The 22,963-nt window shown below is 38.2% G+C and overlaps 1 protein-coding gene across 1 annotated transcript in view; it reads left to right on the top strand.

The window, feature by feature from the left end:
• Positions 1-22,963, top strand: part of EMP1 (epithelial membrane protein 1) — a 29,008-nt gene that overhangs the window by 5,723 nt on the left and 322 nt on the right. The window contains exons 2-4 of the mRNA XM_021001437.2: positions 14,063-14,171; positions 21,871-21,967; positions 22,067-22,207. Of these exons, the coding sequence (XP_020857096.1) occupies positions 14,094-14,171; positions 21,871-21,967; positions 22,067-22,207 (316 nt within the window). The 5' untranslated portion in view covers positions 14,063-14,093. The remainder of the gene's footprint in view (positions 1-14,062; positions 14,172-21,870; positions 21,968-22,066; positions 22,208-22,963) is intronic.

Here is a 22,963-nt window from a genome sequence, read left to right as displayed (position 1 = left end):
AGAGACAGTGATAGAGAGAAGCAGAGAGAGAGAGAGACAGAGAAGAGGGAGGAAGGGAAGAAGAGAGAAATTGGAGAAGATGATCAATACATATTGAAAGAAATAGCCTAGAAGGGGAGGTAGATAATAAACAACACATCTACAGTACATGAACACTGTAAGATGGGTGTATAAGTATTATTATCCCTATTCAATGCTGAGAGAACAAAGGTGCTTAGAGATTAAATCACCAGTTTATGGTCACCCAGCAAGGAAGTGACAGAGCTGGCATTCAAATCAGGTCCCTTGACTCCAAGTCTTAACATTCTTTACCCCTACACCTTGCTGTTTTCCAAATAAGATCCAGAGAGCCAGAAACATAGAAGAGAGAAAGAAGTGCCTGGGGAGAAGTGGGAAAGATGCTTTTACTATAAAGTGCTACCTGGTGGTAAAAATGCAGGTTTTCATGGATGTTCAAACTTTTTTTCTTTTCTTTCTTTTTTCCCTCTCCCGGCTTGGAGCTCATGTATCAACAAGACAGTAATTGTCCTCAATATTGCCTATATTTTAAAGGGGTAAAAGCAGAGTTGATAACAATGTGAAACTTTTTCTTTCATCTTATAGTGTCCAAGTATGTGTGTGTGTTTGTGTGTGTGTGTGCGCGTGTGTGTGTAGGGAGCAAAGCTATGTTACTTCTGCTCCAAGGAGATATTCCCTGCCTTCTTATGATTTACTAACTAGGGATGGATTCACTTGGGGCTTTACACCAGTCACTAAATCCTAAAGGGTGCCAAAAAGCACTTGTGCATCTTCAGCAGAAAGAAACAAATGACAGATAGGGTGTGTAGCCATGACAGGGAGGAGCATGCTTCCTGCTCCTCAACCCAAGCCCTGGGGACCTTTGGGACCCTGCCTCCACACCTCTTGGTCCTTCATCTCTGTGTCTCTAGGTCATTCACCATGACCTTCTGTCTCTGTGTCATGACTACCTATCACCTCCAGGTTCTAGACTGCTACCCTCCTACAGCCTGGCTGCTCTCCTGGGTCTTAATCACTCATTTGCCAATTACATTTTCTCAGTGAATCTCAGGATCAAGGGAAATGACTTCTGATGTGTATCCCTCAACTGCTGTGCCTGCTGCTTCCTCCCACAATCACATCCCAGTGAAGGGGGGTTGAGGATCACTGAACAAACTGTAGAGGTACAGGCTTGTTTCTCTAGATTAGCTGTCTTCTGGCATGATTGCCTTCATCAAATGCCTAGGGTTAATTGATGGTATTGGCTACTCTCCCAAACCATCTTGAAATACAAACAAAAATGTCTAATATGTGTTAAAGTCAGTTGCTTGTGCAAAACCCACTCATGGCACAATGAGGGTTAAGGCAGGTTTGGGCCATGTTGGAATCCTGAGGTCTTCCCACTCCCCATGTAAGCTCCACCCCAACAGCAGCCTTGACATGTCCTATAAGCTCGGTCTCCCTTCCTCATGGAATGTTGTTCTGGGGTCAGATGTCTCTTTCTAAAGTTATTCTTCCTCAGTAAACTTGTCTTTAAAAAGTTGATTTGAGGAAGGCTTTCCTTCTTGCCCTGAGTGTCTTTTTATAGTATCTAGCCTGAGGACTAAGGTCATTACATATTTTTACAAGGTTCTTGAAATTCCTAGGCTCATAGAGCTAGTTCACAGGCTAGGAGGGACTTTAGAGACCATCTATTCTGACCCTCAACTGGAGAAAGAACTGACAAACCAGTACAGTATCCTTGCCAAGAAAACCCTATAGACGATGTGGTCCATGGGGTCATGAAGAGCTGGACATGACTGAGCAACAAATTCTAACCTTTCATTTTACAGATGAGAAACCTGAGTTGGCAAACTAGTTAGCAACATTCTCAAGATTCAAAGCCAGTTCCCCTGACTTCAAATCCAGGCACATGCTGTTATATCAATCTGAAACCCTGATCTCCCTATTCTTGGAACATATTCACAAGGGTTATTCTGAAAGTAGGTTCATGATCCCAGGGTTCTGAGTCCATGTTCTTCTGTGAAGCCAAGTATGGATTTGGGGAAACCTGAGGTTGGAATTTGAATATTAAGCTTCAGAAGCTCCTGCCTCTGGGGTTTGGAAGAGTGGCCCTTCTAAGAAGAAAGAATCTCAAACATATACCAGAATGTTTCTTTGTTCTGGTGTCAGGAGGTTTTGGTTAGTTTTAAGAGGTTTTGATGACCCATGCATGGGACCAGAAGGCAGCAAATGTAATAGGGTGGCATTAATAATAATTCATAACATTTACATGTACTTTATTGTTACAAAACACCTTTGTGTATGATCCTCACAACAGGTCTATGCAGTGTGTAGTGCATGCTTACCCATTTAGCAGTTGGAGAAATGCAACTTGTTCAAGGTCACACAGGATGTTAGTGGTAGTTAATGGTCCTTTCACTTTGCCACACTGTCTCAAATACTGAAGAAGATAGGCAAGAAAAAAAGCATAGCATGATAGAAAGAGTTTTGCATTGAAAGTCTGGAAGTCTGGCTTCTAGGCAGCTATTAATTTACAGCATGATCATGGGCAAGTTATTTATGTGTTGTCTTCCCATTCATTAGACTATAAACTCCTTGAGGGCAGGAACTGTCTTTCTTTTTGCTTGTAGTTATATCCCTAGCACTTAGCACAGAGGTTGTCATTTGGTAAGTACTTAATAAATGCTTATGACTTACACCTTTCTGAGTTTTAATATCCTAATTTACAAAATGGGAGGACTGGGCTAAGGTGACTTATAAAATGTCTTCCAGCTCCCAAATCCTGAGCAATAATGTCTCTTTGCTTTAAATGCCTGGGGTTAGGGAAGGGGGGGGAGATTAAAAAAAGGAGGGGCAGAATTCCAGGACAACCTGCAAAAAACTATGGCATATAGTAGCCATCTTCTATCAACCTTGCCAGAGTGAGCTATGGTTTCTTGGGATCTCAGCTTAACCACACCTTGATTTTTCTTCCCCCTTCCTTTGCTCTTGGCAGATACTTCCTGTAAGATCTATCTCTTGGCTGCCTGGATACTTCTGCTGTAGGAAGCAGTACGGAGCTTCTGTTTACCTCTTCCTACAGGAGAAATGTGGGATATGTCCTTTTCTCTAGGGTTGATGATCTTGCTTTAGAATTCTATGTGTCCACCTAAATTCTTAGCTCATACTATTCCAGAGTTTCCACAATCTAACAATGAAATGGATGGGAAAGGGAAAGAGATCCAGATGGACGGTTGTGGGTGGAAAAACAAGGAAGACCTAAGATTTCCTAAAATGTGCTTACCCTCTTTGGGAACATTTTCAAAAATAATATGCTCACTACTATTGTTCTTCTTTGTTGTAGTTAGCATGCTATCCAGCATTGTGGGTGTGGGCCTTCAGTCTTCATTCACTGGGAACAAAATCATGGAATATTAGAATATAAAGAAGAAACCTGAGAAAGCATCTAGTCCAGACAGTCCTAACCAGGGTTCATGCACTTGTTTTGAATTCTGTATTTTATTTATTGAATTCTGAAAGCTGTATTTCAATGTAATTGGTTTCATTTGTAATCTTATGCATTGTATTTTATGTACTTAAAATCATTCTGAGTAAAGGTCCATAGGTTTCCCCAGACTACCAAAGAGGTCTGTAACCCCCAAATTTAAGAACCCCTCACTCTAATCCAATAGCTTCATTTTACAAAAGATAAAACTAAGACATAGAGAGGTGAAATGATTGACTTACAGAGCTCACAGACTACTGACCTCTCTGGTTTCTTTTAGGTCCCAACTGTTCAGTTGTTTTTAGCTGTGTCTGATTTTTTGTAACCCCATTTGGGGTTTTCTTGGCTAAGGTACTAGAGCAGTTTGCTATTTCCTTCTCTAACTCATTTTACAGATGAGGAAACTGAGGTAAACAAAGTCAAGTGACTTGCCTAGGGTCACATAGTTAGTGTCTGAGGCCAGATTTGAACACAGAAAGAGGAGTCTTCCTGACTCTAGTCTTGGCACCTTATCCAGTGTGCCATCTAGTCATCCAGCTTGATATATAGTAGGCACTTAACATATGTTTATTGGTTGATTCAGCTCAACTATCTGGTCATTAGCATAGCTAGACCTGTGGCCCAACGTGATATATGGTGGAAAATGGCCTTGATTTAGAGTCAGAAGACTTGGCTTCCATCTTCAGTTCTGTGATTTACTGACCATGTGATCTGGGGTGGGTGACTTCACATCTCTAGGTTTTAGCTTCCTCAGCTGTAAAAAGAAGGGCTTGGACTGAATGATCTCTTCCAGTGCAAAACCTCATGACTTCCAATCCTATGTTTCTTCCCCCATGCATCTTTTCTATGTTTTCAATCCAGTCTCATGATAGTTGATTTTGATGCCAGATAAAAGCCACTCTTCCCACAACAATCCTAACATGTAGCCTCTTTTTTGGGGAAGCATTCCCAGACCTATGAAAGAACCAGTTGTTTTCCCAGAAGCCCACAGACTACTCTTATTTTGGCTGCCTCAAATGCAGATGTTTTGCTTTGTTTTGTTTTTTTTTACAATTCTGTTGTTTAAAAAGTTCAGTCCCAACTGGACAGTAATATCCATACCTTCCACCCCAAACACCAGGCTTTTAGAAGCAGATGGACATTATGCTCTCTCCCATGGAGAAATAAATGGAGTTTTTTCTTTCTGTTTGGAAACAAGATTTGGAAGGGAAACTATACTTGATATGAAGCAATAGCACTTACACTGAAACTTCACTTGAGGACTCATGTAATACACACCACTTTCCTTACCCAGTTACCTATTCCCATTATTGAATTTATTTTTCCATGTCTAGAACAGTGAATTATATAATATCTTTCCACTCTAGTGATGGAGCATTTCTTTTGTTGCCTCTGTGTTCAATTACCATCTGATTTTCTGCATGAAAAAATTCTTTGATGGAAAAGGCTGATTGTCCTGTCAAACAATAATTTTCTTAGAAGGTTAAGGGAGTCCTAGAGTTAGATGGTTTCACTCACTAACTGGTTAGGCTGAAAGGGACTTCTGAGATCTATATCAAAGCCCCTCACTTGAGAGATATTACAGTCCCAGGGATATGAAGTGACTTGTACAAAGTCAACTAGTTGCTAAGTGGTAGAGCAAAGACACAAACCCAGGTCTTCTGCTTAAAAATCCAATGTGCTTTCCACTACAGACAGGAAAGAGAGCATAGAAAAAACTGGTAGCAAATTTGGGTACTGGTGAGACAGCCAGATGACATGAAGAAGTTGCTCAGTCTTTTATCTCTTCTTGTACTTTGGAGAAAGTATCAGGTCTTTCGTCAGAGCAGAGGAGTGTTTGAGTGATCTGTGGAGACAGTAATGTCTTTGCAGGGAGATGATTGAAGGAAGAACAGTGCTAATTAGTCCTGAGATTATATGGGATTATAGTATCACTTAGTTGAGAATATGGAAGGTGATTGTGAGGGATCTGATAGAATAGTCTTTGTCTAATTTTGTTAGCCTCTTAAAGGGTTAGTTATTTTAGTTTATTCTAAATCCATAAGGTATGGTGGTGATTGGGAGAGCTCCTGAGCAATTTGAGTCCATCCCCATTGACTCTCAGGTGTCAATCGTGTTAGAACAGCATCAGTTATGGGACAGTGCAATGCTCAATGTCCTTTCCACGTGGAGTCAGGGTACATGGCTATTGCCACAGGAGGTAATAATAATTATAGCTAACATTTATATAGTGCTTACTATGTGTTAGGCCCTGTGCTAAGGGCTTTATAATTATTCTCTCATCTGATCCTCACAACAATCCTGAAAGGCAAGTACTATCCTCATTTTACAGTTGAGGAGACTGAGGCAAACAGAGGTTAAGTGAATTGTCCAGGGTCACACAGCTAGAACCTTTCTGAGATCGGATTTAAGCTCAGTTTAAATTTTTTTTTTTTACTTTGGGCTCAGTGCTTTATCCATTGTGCCACCTAGCTGCCCCCTACAAAGGTCTATGCCTTATAATCTCATCAAGCAGACTGAAGGATTTACCAAATTGTTGAGGGGTTTTTCAGATTTCCACCCTCTTACAAAACATTTGGGACACAAATTATACAACATAAAATACTGTCTTTTCTCTTATTATACTACTAACCACTGAACACATATAGTAGATACTGTGATAACACAAAGTATTTTTTCTCACAATAACCTTGTGAGGTAGATATTATGCATATTATCCCCATTTTACAGATGAGAAAACTGAAATGATTGGAACTTAAATGATTTGCCTATGTTCACACAGCTAATAAATGTTTGAGGAAACATTAGAACTAAGGCTGTGATTTGCTGGAGCCAATTTTTACTAGCTCTTGAGAGCCGATCGTTAAATTTTCATTGTGAGCATCCACACCACATAAATTGGCAAAGGCTACAAATCACGGCTTGCTTTGTTGTTTTGTGGATTGTCTAGACTTAAGAAAGAGATGGAAGAAAAGTTAATTATGCAGATTAAACTTAAAAGTGTGCCTTGCATAATTTTTTTTGAGAGCCAGTTGTTATACATTTACTAGCACACTCCTGAACCCAGGTCTCTTGCCTCTTAAGTCATTATCCTACTGTGATACAAAGAAGGAGAACTAACACTAATTCATTGGGTAACCTTGGGCAAGATGCTTCCCCTTTTGAGGCCTGAGTTTTCTTATTTTGAGTTGGGGTTTGATTAGATGATTTCTAAGGTGAAGCCCTAATATTCTGTTATTTTGCATATAGGGAAATTCATAGTCCCTGACCTCAGTGAATTCATAAAATCCAAAGAGAATTTGCTTGGGGTTTTGATCAAGCTCTTGATCCTTTCCCAGTTACTTATTTGTTCTTTCTTCACTATGGAACTAAATTGTGCTTATGGCAGAGTGAGAATGTAAAGGATTCAAATCAGGACACATGAAAGTGCCTACAACACATATGAAAGGTCCTGTGTGTAAGAAGATAAAACAAAACAGTCCCTGCCCTCAAGTAGACTGTATTCCACTAGGATAATACTACAAATAACTAGATAAGTAAACACAGCTAAGTAAATACAGAGTTTTAGCAACTGGAAGAAGTGAGGGAAGGATGGGGGGGGGGAAGGGGGAGAGGAGAGTCTCCCAGAAGAGATAATACTCGAAAGAAGAAAAAGGTTCTGAAAGAGCAAGATGATGAGAGAGTGCATTACATGCATGTGTGTGTGCTGCAGCAGGAATTGGAATATTGGGTCTGGGAAATGACCATCAGTCTAATTTGGATGGAACATAGGTTGCTTGAAGGAGAGTAATGTGGAATAGGTAGGAGTCAGTTTGTGGAGGACCCCTGAATGCTTAGTCAATAGACAATAGGGATCCACTAAAAGTTTTTTGAGCAGGGGAGTGACGTGGGCAGACCTGAGCCCAAGCAGATTATTTTGGCAGCTGGACAGAGAATGGATTAGAGATAGAAGAAACTGATAGAAGCAAGATCCACCAAGTGGCTTTTAGAATAGTCCTATTGGGAGAATAGGTAACCGTCCAATTTTTTTTTTCTCTGTTTTCTTTAGAGAACAGATTCTTGAGAGAACGCTTCTAAGGTTAGTCTACCATGGTTCCTAATTAAATAGGCAAATTATTGAAGTAATAGGCCCCAGGGGAAAGGGTGGAGCTTTAGTGGGTGTGAGTTCTAGGAATTAATGTCCTCCTGGTAAATGCCACTGGATTAGGGATAGACTGGAGGCAGATATTAGTGGCTTCATAGTCTCCATTCTTGTCCTTCCTTTCCCCCAGAGAAGTCTGTATTTTCTGGGTCATTGGGGAAATGGTCGAATGTTTTATGGTATAATCAGACCCAGGATTCTTGTTTGAAAGATGTTCTGTAAAAAAGTACAGTGAAGCAATCTTGTGCCATCGTGTACAGGGAAAATTCCAGTTTCTCCACCCTTGCCTTTCATCTTAGAGATTCTCACCCACTTTCACATGAATCATGGAAATTACAGCTAAGTAGGAATATCCCTGTGATGTCACATAGCCATTCCATCTTCTCCTTTCTCCTCCCCTCTGCCACTTTCTGACCATTTTCCCCCTCAAGGTTTGGTCCACTCGAACCACATGGTTTTTACAATTTCTTCTACTTTGGAAGCCACTTTCCTCATTGCTCCATTCTATCCCAGGGCTCCTAATTATTCTCTTAAACCACACACAAATAATTCTTTTACCTGCTTTCCCATGATTCCCACCATTATTCAATAAATTCAATTCAATTCAATAAGTATTTAAAAGTCCTATCAGGTCCCCAGGCATTATTCTGGATTCTGGAGATGCAAACACATAACAAACAAACAAAAAAAAAGGAAGAAAGAAAGAATCTAGAGTAGTTTACATTCCACACTATTTTGGAAAATGATCCTCAGATTCTCAATTTAGAAATCATATACAAGCTTTTCAAATTTAATCTGATTCATTCCTCTTCTATTAAAGATATTCTATGACTTCTATGTCCAAAAAGATGCTCATCAGAAAAGAGGAAAGGGGGACTAGTCCTTACTCTATGGAACATTGATGAATTTATCCCATATCAAAAGAGTTAAGCCATTCAGCTCAGATAATAGTTTTTAACTGACTTGTGAACTGAGGACATCAAGGCAAAGAGGCAGTCTGACAATGTTTCCATGCTTTTTTTTGAGGGAAGTTTTTCTGAGTAAAAGGCAGTGCAATGTAATGAAAAAAAAAGAAAAAGGACTGGATTTGGGTTGAAAGGACCTGCGTCCACATCTCGACTTTGCTATTCCTGTGCTACTGTGAGCAAATCACTTTACTTCATTTGACCTCAGTTTCTTCAAATAATATATCTATATCTATATCTATATCTATATCTATATCTATATCTATATCTATATCTATATCTATATCTATATCTATATCTATATCTATATCTATATCTATATCTATATCTATATCTATATCTATATCTATATCTATATCTATCTATATCTATATCTATATCTATATCCATATCTATATCTATATATAATGTGTATATATATATATATATATATTTCTTTAAATATAAAATGAAGATGTTAGACTGGATAAGCTCTAGAGTTCCTTCTAACTCTAAACCATGGTCCATAAAGTTTATAGGTAGGTGGAGGTAAAGGGTGTTTCTTCTGTCCATACCCAGACTCTCACATACAGACAGAAATGAAAGTAACAACTGCTGATACCTGGAATGATCATTAAATGTTCTAGCTCAATAAATATTCTAGATTAAGAATAAGTCCATTGAAATAGAGTAGCAAATTGTTTCCTCATTGAAATACATAATGATAACACACACACACACACACACAAACATATATATATTTGCCTTATATATATTTGTCTTTCTATCTTTATCTATGTATCTCTCTTTATTTCTAATTTTTCTCCTAGAGTCACAGTATAAATAGAAGGGGCCTTGGAATTCATCTAGTATGAACTCCCTATTTGGTAGATGAAGGAATAAGATTAGTGAGGATAAATGATTTACCTTAGGCCATATGCTTAGCACTCGGGCCAGGAGAATCAAACCACACTATATCACTGTTCCCCTCCATTTATGAGGTTTTCATTTATCGTGCTTTGGCAAGAGTTGATGCATTTCAAAAGCAACTGAAGAAATATTTGAAATTTCTACTGTAAAGACAAAAAATTGGTGGTGATGGTGGTAGAGGGAAGCAAACGCTTATGTGACAAGTCATAATGTAAGACAAATTGATAGTTATAACCATGTTTCCCACCAATAGCTACAATAATCATATTCTAATATGCAAAAAAAGTTACTATCTTCAAAATGTCTTGAGGATTAACAGTAGTTGCCAGCACTGGGAATGAGTCTCTCCCCAAAGCTGATGAACAAATATTGGGCCTTAGTTCCTGAGCATGGAGTGTGACACCAACAATTTCTACTCCATTTCAGCTATTAACTTTGAACTGCTGTCTTCTCTTTTAGCTAGAGGTCATCTAAGCTCAGGTTTCTATTCCTCTTTCTGGCATATCATAGCACACATGCTGTGGTCCGCCTGGTGCGTGCGTGTGTGTGTGTGTGTGTGTGTGTGTGTGTGTGTGTATGTGTGTGTGTATGTGTGTGTGCGTGCACGAGAGAGAGAGAGAGAGAGAGAGAGAGAGAGAAAGAGAGAGAGAGAGAGAGAGAGAGAGAGAGAGAGAGAGAGAGAGAGAGAGACAGAGACAGAGACAGAGAGAGAGTTTCAGTAAACTGAGTAACTAGCAATGAATGGGTCAGGGCAGAGACTCAAAGGTTTGGGAGAAGATCAATAAAAATAATGACCACCTCAATACACACTCTAATAAAAACAACAACAACAAAAGCAAGCAACCAACCAACCAACCAAACAAACAAAAAACACTGGTCCACTTAAATTTCACACACAATTAGATGGAGGAGAAAAGATGGGAAAAAAAAGTTGTAGGTAACCCAGGTCACTTCTCAAGCCAATTGATCCCCACCCATTTCTGGCTGTATGTAGCAGCCAAAACAAAACAAAACAAAAACCAAAACACATCTGTTAAACTAAGAGTAGGTTATTCTCCATGACTTTCTTCTCTTTGCAAAGAAGTAAAGATGGGTGGCATCACAGAAATCTGAGATGGAAGGAAGTTGATTCTTTTTTTCATTAGTCCACCCAGTCACTCAGCCAATGCAATTGGTAAACAGAATGAATAATGAGCAGGTGGGGTTGTGGCTTAAATAAAAAATGATATAGGAAATTGAGAATGAGCATGACCTAAAGATGCTATAGATTAGGATGGTCAGTGGGAAGGGAGATGCTTTGGAAAGTTTAATTCACCAAAACTCAAAGTGAGAGTGAGAAGGGGAAAAGTAAATCAGATATGACTTTAAAGTGTAGACAAAGCAATTAAAGGAGAAAGAAAGGGATACTGTACTCTGAATAGCTTGTCTATAAGAAGAAATTTATACTTGGCTGGACTTGGAGTATTCTATTCGCATTTGAATAGAATAAGCCTTTAGAAAGACTTTCCAACATTTAGAGGGAAAGTATTTGTAAATGAAGGGAGAGGAGAAAAAAATCCTTAAGGGGATTTAGGAGGATTAAGTAGAAGAACTAATTAAAAATCAATCATCCCTTGGATTGCATCTTTATGTAATCAACCAAATCTTTGTATAACTTCATAAATTTGGCCAGGGAATGAAGGGCAGGACCTTAGACTGGGTTGAAGTCAGGCTTTTCTTTCCCATCTTAGAGGCTATGTTGCTTATTACCTCCCTTCTGTCCCTAACATGAGGCAGAACACTGGGCAGAATGCCAGTTTCCAAGAGGACCAAAGTGCTTTACTACACACTGTTTCCTTTATGCTCACACAAGTTTTGGGAACTAGGACATGCCCAGTTATTGTTATTCTCATTTTACTCATGGAGGAAACTGGTGGCTGAGTGACTGGTTCACGGACTAAATGAGAAGTCAGTGATGGGTATCAGTTACCTTATTTCAAGTGGAAATTTAAACATAATTGTTTAAAGAACTTTACACCATAGAAGAAACCCTTAGAATAATGGAATGGAGCTGAGTAAAGGAAAAATTAAACTGAAAATAAGGAAATATTTGCTAATGACAGAACTGGGAGGCACCAAATTCTTTCTCCCTTGGAGGAAGCAGTGTAAACTAGTTTGTATCATTCATAATCCAATTGGACAAAGTCCTGGGAAATAATTTTACATTGTGGAGAATGCTACCACTCTGGTCTGGTAGTGATGAGAAATGGTGAGAATGTAGAATCTAGTCACTGCTTGCCATCCCTGGACAGTAATAGTACAGGTACCCTTAATCAGTTCTATCTTGAAGGTTTAGAGAATAAAGCAGTGTAACTTAAAAAGGTTGGAATTCTATAGCCCTCTAATCAAATAAAACCTGGTACTGAGTGAAAATGTCTAAGGCACACTCAGAGCTTCAATCAAATGAGGGAGAGCAGGAAAAAAGGGGGACAAGTGCATAAGAGATTCCTACCTTTTTGATAACATTTGCACATGCACCCTATCTAGGCTATGAAGCCATATATCACTCCCTATATGTACAAGCATGCATAGTACTTTAACTCCTTTGGGTAGGGCAAAACATCTCATTGGCAGCAAACAATTCCCAGAACAGATTCCCTTACCTATTTCTGTTTTAAGTCATAGCAGAATTTACTTATTGCCTTCTTTTTGATTTGTTGTCACTATCTCCTATGTTACCATTGACAAATGAAGGCTTTCATTTATCTGTGCAAGTTCACTGGGCCAGCTTTTTCTTTCTTCATTCTTCTATGACTTCTCCATCCTTTTGCCCTCTGTATGGACTTCTTTTTTTTTTTTTTTCCTGGACAGGAGTTTGTACTTTTCAAAAGTCGTTTACAATTTCAAGATTTGTATGCTACTCTCACCTGTGTCTATAAATACTAACAAAAATCTCCAGTACAAGTCCCAGTAAGCCAGGATTCTGTGCCCAAACCAGAAACTGTCATTGAACTGAACCATTCACACACAGCCTGAAAGCATGAGCAAAGTGATGCTAGAGGAAAATAGGTGATAAATGTGTGATCAAACCACTGAGCTACCTTTGTGGAGTTTAATTATTAAAAACTGCAATAGTAGAAAAATAGAGGACATACCTCTTGACTCTTGTATTTTATTGAGGAATAATATTGGTAGGTCACCTAAAACACTTAGCACAGTGCCTGGCACGTAGTAAGTGCTATGTGTTTATATAACAATTATTAAAGCTACATTATTATTAATTATCATTATTGCCTGGCCCTGGAGCCTGGCCTTGAACATGCTACTGAAGAAGTAAATATCTTTGCTTCATTTATATCCAATAACATATGGAACATTGGAAAGAAAGCTCAGTTCTCATCTTGAATTCTTCCTACCTACATGACCTGGGGCAAACCACTTAAATTCCCTAAGTCCTCATCTGTACAACCTTAAAGGGTTAGACTGGATATCCTTCGAAGAGGCTCATTACATGTCTGACATTACAACACCAAAAGGAATGAGATCGGATCTCCATGGAAAATGGAACTTGTTGCATATAGGCCTAGAGATATACAAAGTGCTTTTGAAAATTAAAATGTTTTTTCCATCTCCTCAGATGTAAACAAAACACAAATATTCTTTATCAACATAAAATTTTCTGCCCCTTTTCTCCCCCCTTTCAAAACTTGACATATAGTAAGTGATTAATAAATTAAATACATGTATATAAAACAAATACTTAAGAAAGTTATTTCTATATGTAAATATATACAAATGTATATGTATACATATATAGGCATATGCACATACATACACATATATACATATTCATATACATTGATGTACATCTAGAAATATACATATATTTCTAGAACTGTAATTTTATTGGTGCAAGGAACTTGTAGTGTAGAATTCCTTTTATTGATGCAGATTGTCAACTGGTCTAGAATTATTAGCCTAAATGCTTGAGGTATTTAGTTTCCAGGTTTCCAAGAGTTAAGGGATTTTATGATAGTTATACCTTTAGTATGTGTCAATGTCAGCCAAATCTTCCTGACTCTGAGGCTAGCTCTTCTCTATCCTTCACATTGCTCTCCTTTTCTGGGTTAGAGATAGACTAAATAATTAGGTTACTGGAGATAAAATAATGGTGTTCTCAGGGTTTTATAAAAAATAATAAACATATACACACACACACAAATACATAATGCTTTAAGGTTTGCAAAGTGTTATATCTATATTATCTTGGTTGATCCTCAAAACAACCATACTGAGTAAATGCCTTGTCATCCTCAGATAATAAGTTAATGACTTCTTATGTCAGATGAAGAAACTGAGGTTAAGAAAGATTAAGCAACTTATCTAGGGTCATATAATACTAAGTGTCTAAGATAGGATTTGAACTCAGTTCTTCTTGACTCCAAATTTAGTGTTCAATCACTTATGCCATCTACAAGGAAGGAATGCTTACCCTTTCTGCTTTGGGATTCCATTTGTATAACACTTGTTGAAACCATATTCTTAGGTCTTACAATGACTTTTTTTTTTGTGCTCTCATTTTAGAGCTCTCTTCGTTGATATCCACTCAGACAAGATGTTGGTACTACTGGCCGGGATCTTTGTGGTCCATATTGCCACAGTCATCATGTTGTTTGTCTCAACCATTGCCAATGTGAGTAATGCTCTCCTACTATGCTTTTATTCTATAGCATTTTGTGGGTTCATTGGAAAATCATGATCTAAAGACCAGAAACCTAAAATGGAGAAAGATGTCTTTCATTAAGAATTACTGAGCCAAGTTGGAACAGAGCAGAAGTTCAGTTCATTTTACAACCTCTAAAACCCTTTTGTACTATTCAAGTGCTATGAGTCTCCCAGGTGAAATTTCTAGAAGTTGCTACCATGGTATTTGGACCCTAAAGCCTGAGTTACATGGACCTGGATATTCTCCTTAAAGACAATACAGTTTAAAAAAATATATAAATTGTCACACTGAAAAAGAGCAATAATAAATAATTTTTTTCCTGACTTATAAATGCCTTTGTCAATTATTCAAAATTTGTAGTACGTATTTAGGCTAAAAAAAGGAGAAAGAAAATCATGCAATCATACATCCAAAGGCCCAAACTATTCACACAGCATTAGTAACTAAACAACTTTAAAACACTTGCCTGTCTTAGCTTTTTTGATATATTGATTAGTTTTGCTGGATTTATTGTCTTCCTCTTTTTAAATTATTTACTAGAAAGAATGGTTTTCTGGGAGAATTTGAAGGAGATACTGTGGGGAAGTGTATGTGTTGCAGAAAAAACCCCCAAACCTCCAAACTCCAACATATCAATAATATGCACATTTTTATTGGCCATCATGGGAACTACTTTCAGATTCCTGACAGCCTTTGAGAATGTGTAAACATTATGCTTTCTTATGAATTTATCACATGCTATAAAAGGAGACAAACTATTATGTAAGCATTAAACAAACAAAAAGTGGGAAATAAAATCAGTGTGTGACGGAGACAACTTCTGAATTCAACAGGGGACAGATTTTACTTAATGCTTGCTGATTTTCCAAAACTACATAAACCTGGATAAATAATTTCTGCCTTTAAGAAACGTTTTTGAGAATTTCATGATTTTGTAAAAGTTTGTGTTTCCACTTTGTTAACTTGAATGCACCTAAATGGAACACCTGTACAAATATTTCTCCCATCAATTAATTTGGAGACAGCTGTAAAATTTATGCAAGGTACCTTATGAAATGGATAGTCTACTACTTTCCTACCCAACAAACACTTTACGCTCCCATCTATGTTACTTAATGGGGAAAAAGGAGAAAAAAAATCATGAAACAGTAGATTTAGAGCTGGAAGCCTATGTAGAGCATCCTGATAAAGGCAATGCAATGGAACACTCTTCCTCTCCCACTGCCCCCTTCAATTTTACAAGTGAAAAAAACTGAGGCCCATAGAGGTGAAATGATTTGCTTAAAGTCCTACACATGCTTTTTACATTATACCAGGAATATTCTTCTGCTTCTGGTTGGAACTCAGATTAATGTTAGTGAAGAAAAAAACAATTAAAGAAGAATTGTCTTGGATTGAATAACTATTCTTCAGAGCCAGCCCTAGTGGGATATAGTAGTAGGCAGCTTCCTCCATGGTGTGACCTGAGGAACACTCAGAGCTCCCCCATCAAAAGTTGCTGTAGTATGTGAAAACATTTCATGGAAGAAGTGGGATTTCAAAACAATTTAACTGGATCTTGAAGGATGTGTAGGATTTTGATTGGCAGAGAAAGAGGGTGGGGCAAACTGAAGAGAAGGTATATGAAGTTTAACATAAGCATGCTGTATTCAGGTGACAGTGAATAGACCAGTTTGGGTGTACTGAAGGGCTCTTATTACTAAACAAGACTGGAAGAGACAAGACTTAAAAATATAGATTGAGGCCAGATAATGAGGGAGCTTGAATATTATGCTACAATGTTTGGTTCTGCAAATTATAGCTTAAAGAACTTGACTTTATTTCTTGACAAAAATCAAGTGCACTATTAAAGGGATAGTTTATGAACATTTAGAAAGGAAAGAAAAAATATGATCATCTCTAAAAGCCACAGTGGTTTCAACAAGAACAGTTCATGTCAGATTAACCTTGTTTCCTTTTTTGACAGTGCAATTAGACATATAGATGAGGGAAATACTGTGCAGACTCAGCTTACCTAGATAGACAATGTCTTTCATGCAATCTTTTTTGTAAAAGTAGAGATGTGGTCTATGTGAAAGTATAAATACATGGTTTCAAAGAGGCTTAACTCATAAGACCCCTAAATTAGCCATTAATCAATAGATGTCAACTTGGAGGATGCTCTCCAATGGAAGTGTTCCATGAATCTTTCCTCAGTCCTGTGTGGCTTAGGAAGCATTGCATGCTTGTCAACTTTTCAAGAAGGACGGCTATGATGTTGTATGAGAGTCTATATCCAAAAAAACTTTTTTGGAAGCTGTGAACATGAGCTGAATTGAATAGGGTAAAGGATAAAGTTTGATGTTTGAGCTCAAAAATTAATTTCATAAGAACATGATGGTGGATGTATGACTAGACAAGGTTTAGGTAAAAAAGACTAGGAATTTTAGTGGATTGCAATTTTAGGATTCAGCATGAGTGTGCTTATGCATGACAGCCAAAAAAAAAAAAAGAGGTAATGCTATTTTTCGCTTACATGAAGAGAGGTATAGGGTCCAGAATGAGAAAAATGAGCAGTGTATTGTGTTTACTTCTGGGTATAACAGTCTAGGAAGGACATTGGAGAAAAAATGAATGAAAGAACAACCTGATACACACAGCATTTGAAAGGCTGTCATGTTAAAGAAAGGTTAAACTTGTCCTGCTTGGCCCCAGAGGGCATGATTTAAAGCAACTGGTACAATCACAAAGACTCAGATTGAAGTTTGAGTAAAAGAAAAACTTCCTAACAATCAGAGTTGTTCAAATGGGCTGCCCTCACTGAAGTACTTAAACTGGACGTTGACATAGTCATGGCCTCTGGAGTACCTTTCAGTTTCGAGATTCTGTGATTTGATTTTGTGGACAGTGCACTCAAACTAGTCTACTCACTTTCACCTGAATACAATCCACTCATTTTAAGATTTCATGCCACTGAAACTTTTTGAGCAGGACAGTGATGATGAAACTAGTGTTTGAGAAGATTAAACTGGCAGTTGCATGTCAACATATTTGCCAATGTTAAAGAATATGAAAATATTTGTCTTAATGTTTCCTGGAAAAAATATCTCCGGGACAGCATTTGCCTTTATCATGGAGTTAGAAAGATTGGGAAAGTGAATTGTCTCTGCATCTTGGAATACCCTGACCTCTGGTGGCCATTTTAAATGTTCAACTTCTCTATCGTGCATCACGGTTGTGGTTGCTATTATTGTTGCCATGATTGTCATCATCATCATCATCATCATCATTATCGTTACTGTTAAAACTTTGGACCTAAGAGCCAAATGACTTAAATGTTACGTATACAACATCTGCAGAGACTGCAGATACATGACCTGGCTCAGACTTCCATTATGCTACAAATGTAAATAGATTTTAATGAGAAAATGAAAATAAGAAAGGTTTATTGCTAACTGTGAGTGTGCAAGGTAAAGAGTGATTGATTTGAAGTCATTTGATGACTCTGGGTCCAGTTTCCTCAACTGCAAAATGAAGGGGTTGGAATAAATGATCTTTGAGTTCTCTTCCAGTTCTATACCTACAACTCTATGATCCTATGAAATACAAATGGGAAATAAATGAGACAGGCTTCTAATTTCTCTTGTCCTCCACAGTGTCAAAACTTATACTCCTATGTTTTCCGAGGTGAAAAATAACTAGCATAATAAATTAATTCAAGCTGTATGTACTTCATGCTTTTTGTCCTAAATTGATTTGTCTTGTAATTTTATTTGTAAAGGCAACCTTTAAAGAAAAAAAAAGATTTATGGAGAGCAATTTTGCTATGTATCATGTATGTATGTACATATATCTAAAAAAACCCTCAAGTGGTACATAATAGAAGTTCATAGTTCCTTAATATAAGCCTCAATTTTATTCTTTGCTTATTGAAATATTATCTTTGTTGACAATTTTTAAATTCATAAGAATAGATTTTGTTTTGGGGTGAGCAATCAGGGTTAGGTGACTTCCCCAGGGTCACACAGCTAGTAAGTATCTGAGGTCAGATTTGAACTCAGGTCTTCCTCACTCCAGGGCCAGGCCTCTATCCACTGCTCCACCCAGCAGCTCCAAGAAAAGAATTTTTTAAAGTAGATATCTTCTTTTTTATTTTTCAGCAGAAAGATAGTAGAGAATTAGGTAAGTAATAGGCAAAAACTTGCAGGGCTCTAAGCTTTAGCCCTTGTTATTCATTTCATGTGTAATGGGAGTATGTTGTTTAATCTTGAAAAGCCTCAGTTACCACCTTGAAGTCATAACTTTAAAAAAAAATTGGTTAAAGAACTAGCTAGCAACTCTTCCCTGAGATTTGTGGTTCTTTTCAAATTAGCATATGCCTAGTTTTTTGTAATCCAGTTCAAAAGTTCATTCTTTTTCTGAAATCCTCCTCTGCTGCTTTGGCACAGAAGAGGTCCTGGATTCTGGAAAGCTGTGCTAGCAGACTGTAACCTCTGGCGGGTTCTACCTAGTTGGAAACCCTCTGAGTTCAAGTCAGGGATTAGCTGTTGCCCAAAGCCATGCCACTTACATTCAGAGAGACTCCTCATTAGATTGGCCACAAGGTGGTGGATTTAGAAGCACAGAAACTTGTAAAAATCATCTACTAAGCTATAGCTGGGTTGAAATCTGTGTTGGTGGAAGGAGTACCCACACACCAACAAAATTAGATTAGTGAAATATTAAAACATTTATTAAATGCTTCCTGTGTGCAAGACATTGTGCTAGATACTGGGAATACAATAATGTAAATGAAAAAAAGTCTCTGCCATCAAGGACATTCTATTCTGCTAGGAATACAGCATCTAAACAGATAACAAGATACTTAATGGAAGGAGGGACTACTAGCAATTAGGTGAATAGGGAAAAGTTTCCTATATGAGTTAGCATCTAAACTGAGCCTTAAAGAAAGGTAAAGTTTCTGTGAGGCAGGGATGAGTAGGAAATACATTCCTGCAATGGTAGACAGCCTATGCAAAGATTGACTGAATAGATTTGTGAGCCATCTGCCTAAAGATTATAATTGAATCCATGAGGGCTGATGACTCATGAGGGAGAATATAGAAAAAGAAGAGAAGAATGTTCAACGTGGAGTGTTGGGTAGGTGGGAGAATCTATGGTTAGCAAATGATACTGAGAAGTAGTAGTCAGATAGGAAAGAGGAGAGCTGGGAAACAGTCAAGGGAAGAGAGAGTGTACAGGAAAATAGGGTGGTCAACAGTGTCAAAAGCTGTAAAGTGGTATAGAAGGATGTGATCTGAGAAAAAGGCAATCAGATTTAGCAAGTAAGAAATGAATCATTGGTAATCCTGACACCAGAAGTTTCAGTTGAATGGTCCAGACAGAATCCATATTGCAAGGGATTGAGGAAAGGGGGCAAAGAGTATAGATAGTTGAAAGGCAGGAGAAGTATGCAACAATGGTTTGAGGGAATGACAGGGACAAGAGATTTTTTTGTTTTTAAGGATTGGTGGATATGGGCATATTTGTAGGGAGCAGAAAAGGAGCTAGTAGATAGGGAGAGAGTACAGGTGAAATGAAGAGAGGAGATTACCTAGGAGACAATCTCCCAAAGAAGACAAGAAGAATTAAAGGGTACAAGTACAGACTTTGGCTTTGGCAAAAACAGCTACATCTTTATCAAACACTGGTACAAAGGAGGAAAGAGGAAGGTAGGGAAGAGGAATTTTGAATTATAATACACAATTCACAGAAGGATGGCCTTTCCATTCTCAATAAAGTAAGGGGATGAGGTCCTTTGCAACAATATGAAGGCTGGAATTGACAGCCATATGGCAAGTGATTAGAGGGTGGGAGGTTGAAGAGAGAAAGAGAAGGATCAAAGATGGCATTGAGTTTTGATTGCTACGATTTCAGTTGAGCATTCCTCTCCCCAAAACAAATCATTATGATTCCATAACTAATCACATTCCTTGTCCCTTCTGCTTGTTTCAGGAATATATAACCCCAATCTTTATGATTCTCCTTTGCAATTTACTCCCTGGCCTTATAAGAGGCAAGTCCCTTAGGACTAAATATCCTGAGTTAAGGACACTCAAGTCATTCACTGAATTCCATAAGCATTGATTAAGCTCCTATTGCATGCAAGTTACTGTCCTAGTTGCTGAGAACACAAAGACCAACCAATCAACTACCCCAACAAAAAAACTAGGTCTCTATCTTCAAAATGCTTATTTTCTACCTGGAGGATACAATATTTTTTTTTTTGGGCAATTGGGGTTAAGTGACTTGCCCAGGGTCACACAGCTAGTAAGTGTCAAGTGTTTTAGTCTGAGGTCAGATTTGAACTCAGGTACTCCTGACTTCAGGGCCAGTGCTCTATTCACTGCATCACCTAGCTGCCCCATGGAGGATACAACACTAACACAAATAGGTCAATTCAATTTAATTGGAGAAGACTGAGCTCAGTGATAGGAAGGGCTTTTTACGGGAGGTGATGCCCAAGATGATGAGGCTTGAAGGAAGCTAAGGATTCTGAGGGCCAGAGCTAAGGAGGGAATGAATTTCAGGTTTATCCTGGTTGTTGTGTGTTGTTTATCCTTTGTACTCTAAGAGGACTATGACATGATGTGCAAGTGAATTGGATTTAAGTGAGGGAGGGCTGTGCAAAGTCACTAACCTCACTCTCTCCTCCAGAGCTATCTGGCTCCACTGGCAAGATAGACATCAGGATGGCTGGAGATGGCTCCAGATGTTGAGGAAGACTTGGCCTTTTTAAGTTAAGATCTTCAACAGGTGTCAGTTTGACTGAGGCAATGCCCACTCAGTGATTAAGACTAGGTAAAAATGAGGCAAAAAGATGGCCTCTTTAACAGTAGCCAAAAAAAAAAAATCAATCTGGGAAGGGAAGACCTTTAGGGTTTCTGGCCAAAACAGAAATAATTCCTATTTACATTTGTTCTGAGTCAATCTGGGCCCAAACAATGACCAAGTAAGGCTAGGCCTGGGACCTACTGTTGGCCAATCAATGAGAGCCAGGGTGACTTGGTTTAAGGTGTGGTCCTTAAGAAAGAAATCTAGCCTGTAAACCCCAAGGTATCTTTCCAGGTTTGGGAAGCAAAAGGAAGGAAGAAAGAAAGGAAGGAAGGAAAAGAAAGAAAGAAAAAGAAAAGAAAAGGAAAGAAAGAAAGAAAAAGAAAGAAAGAAAGGAAAGAAAGGAAGCTGTATTTTCTCAAGCAGAGACCTGATAAAGACTTTACTTATAAAGGCCAGTCTCCACTGCATCCAGAGACATCTCTAGTCATCCTGTGTGTCCTGCCACTGGACACACATGGCTCCAAAAGAGAAAGTGAGGTTGGTGACTTTGCACAGTCCTCCCTCACTTAAATCCAATTCACTTGCATGTCATGGCATCACCTCCCTGATGTCATGGTCCTCTTTGAGAATGAAGGACAAGCAACAGCCTCTGTGAGTAGAAGGAGCTGCCCCACTGGGAACCCAACTGGAAGTGGTTTACCCTAGAGATTCAATATAGAGACACAGAGATCAGAATGAAATACTGAGGACAAGTAGGCCAGCTTAAGCATGTCAACACTCATAACATTGACATCCTTTTGGTTCTAGAGAGCTATGCTTGAACACAGATTTTTATTTATTTATTTATTTATTATTTTTTCTTTGGTTTTAGGTCTGGCTTGTTTCAAGGAATGTGACCTTGTCAGCTGGTCTTTGGAACCTATGTACAGATGGGAATTGTAATCAAGCACTACCATATGCGGGAGAAGGTATGGTTGCTCATTTTTTGGAGCTTGAAAAAGATTTCAACCTTTTTTTCAGGCTAGCTAAGTTTAATCTTTTCTCTCTGTTTGTAAATATTTGGACAGATGCCCTCAAATCCGTGCAAGCCTTCATGATTCTGGCCATCATCTTCTCTGTCATTTCTCTTGTCGTTTTCATATTCCAACTCTTCACCATGGAAAAGGGAAACCGGTTCTTCCTCTCGGGTGCCATCATGCTGGTCTGCTGTAAGTGTCCTAGAATCAGCCTCTTTACCTTAAAATACAAACATTTACAGTAAGGAAAGTGGTAATCTAGTAAGAGATTTCAGCTATATGAAATGGTCCTTTCTAATTTTTTCTTTTTGGGAACCTTTAATTAAACTAAAGGCCAAGCACCTGCAGCTGCCTCGGTTCTTCACAACAGGTTGCTGCTAAGCAGTTGCTACACATTGCAACTGAAATACTTCTGAAAAAGCAATCTATCTCCACACTTAATTAGTGAGTAGTGCTCTCAGGGGTTGCAAAAAGGGGAAAGTTGTAGTCACAACATAAAGCAGATATCAACATTGCCATCATCATAATTATTATCATCATTATCATTCTCCTATCAATATTACCCAATTCATCCTATTGGGCCTGAAGACTGAATAGCTGTTGCTGCACATTCCTGCCCAATCAGATCCTGCTCTGACATGCTGTGGATATAGGCAACACTCAGAGCTGGGATGGGTTGCTTTAGATTTCTGATTGTTTATGCTTATTGTCCTACCTAGACAATTCAGTAGTTTGTTTGCAGAGGTCAACTGTAGGTCTGAGGACAACTTGGGGTGTGAGTTGGTGACCTAAATTTCAGTTTTAAATATTCTCAAATAATTTGTTATGTATAACTGTGAAGAAAGTGTGAATTTAAAATCACAAAAATTCCCTTGATGACTTGCCCGGTATGATAAGACAAAAACTTAAAAGTAAGGTTTGTGTTTCTAACTTTAATATTGGTCTCTC

This window comes from Phascolarctos cinereus, unplaced genomic scaffold, assembly GCF_003287225.1.
Source record: "Phascolarctos cinereus isolate Bilbo 61053 unplaced genomic scaffold, phaCin_HiC Scaffold_1;HRSCAF=81, whole genome shotgun sequence".
Taxonomy (NCBI): domain Eukaryota; kingdom Metazoa; phylum Chordata; class Mammalia; order Diprotodontia; family Phascolarctidae; genus Phascolarctos; species Phascolarctos cinereus.
The sequence above is the reverse complement of the archived record's forward strand: the minus strand, read 5'-3'. Positions and strand labels throughout refer to the sequence as shown.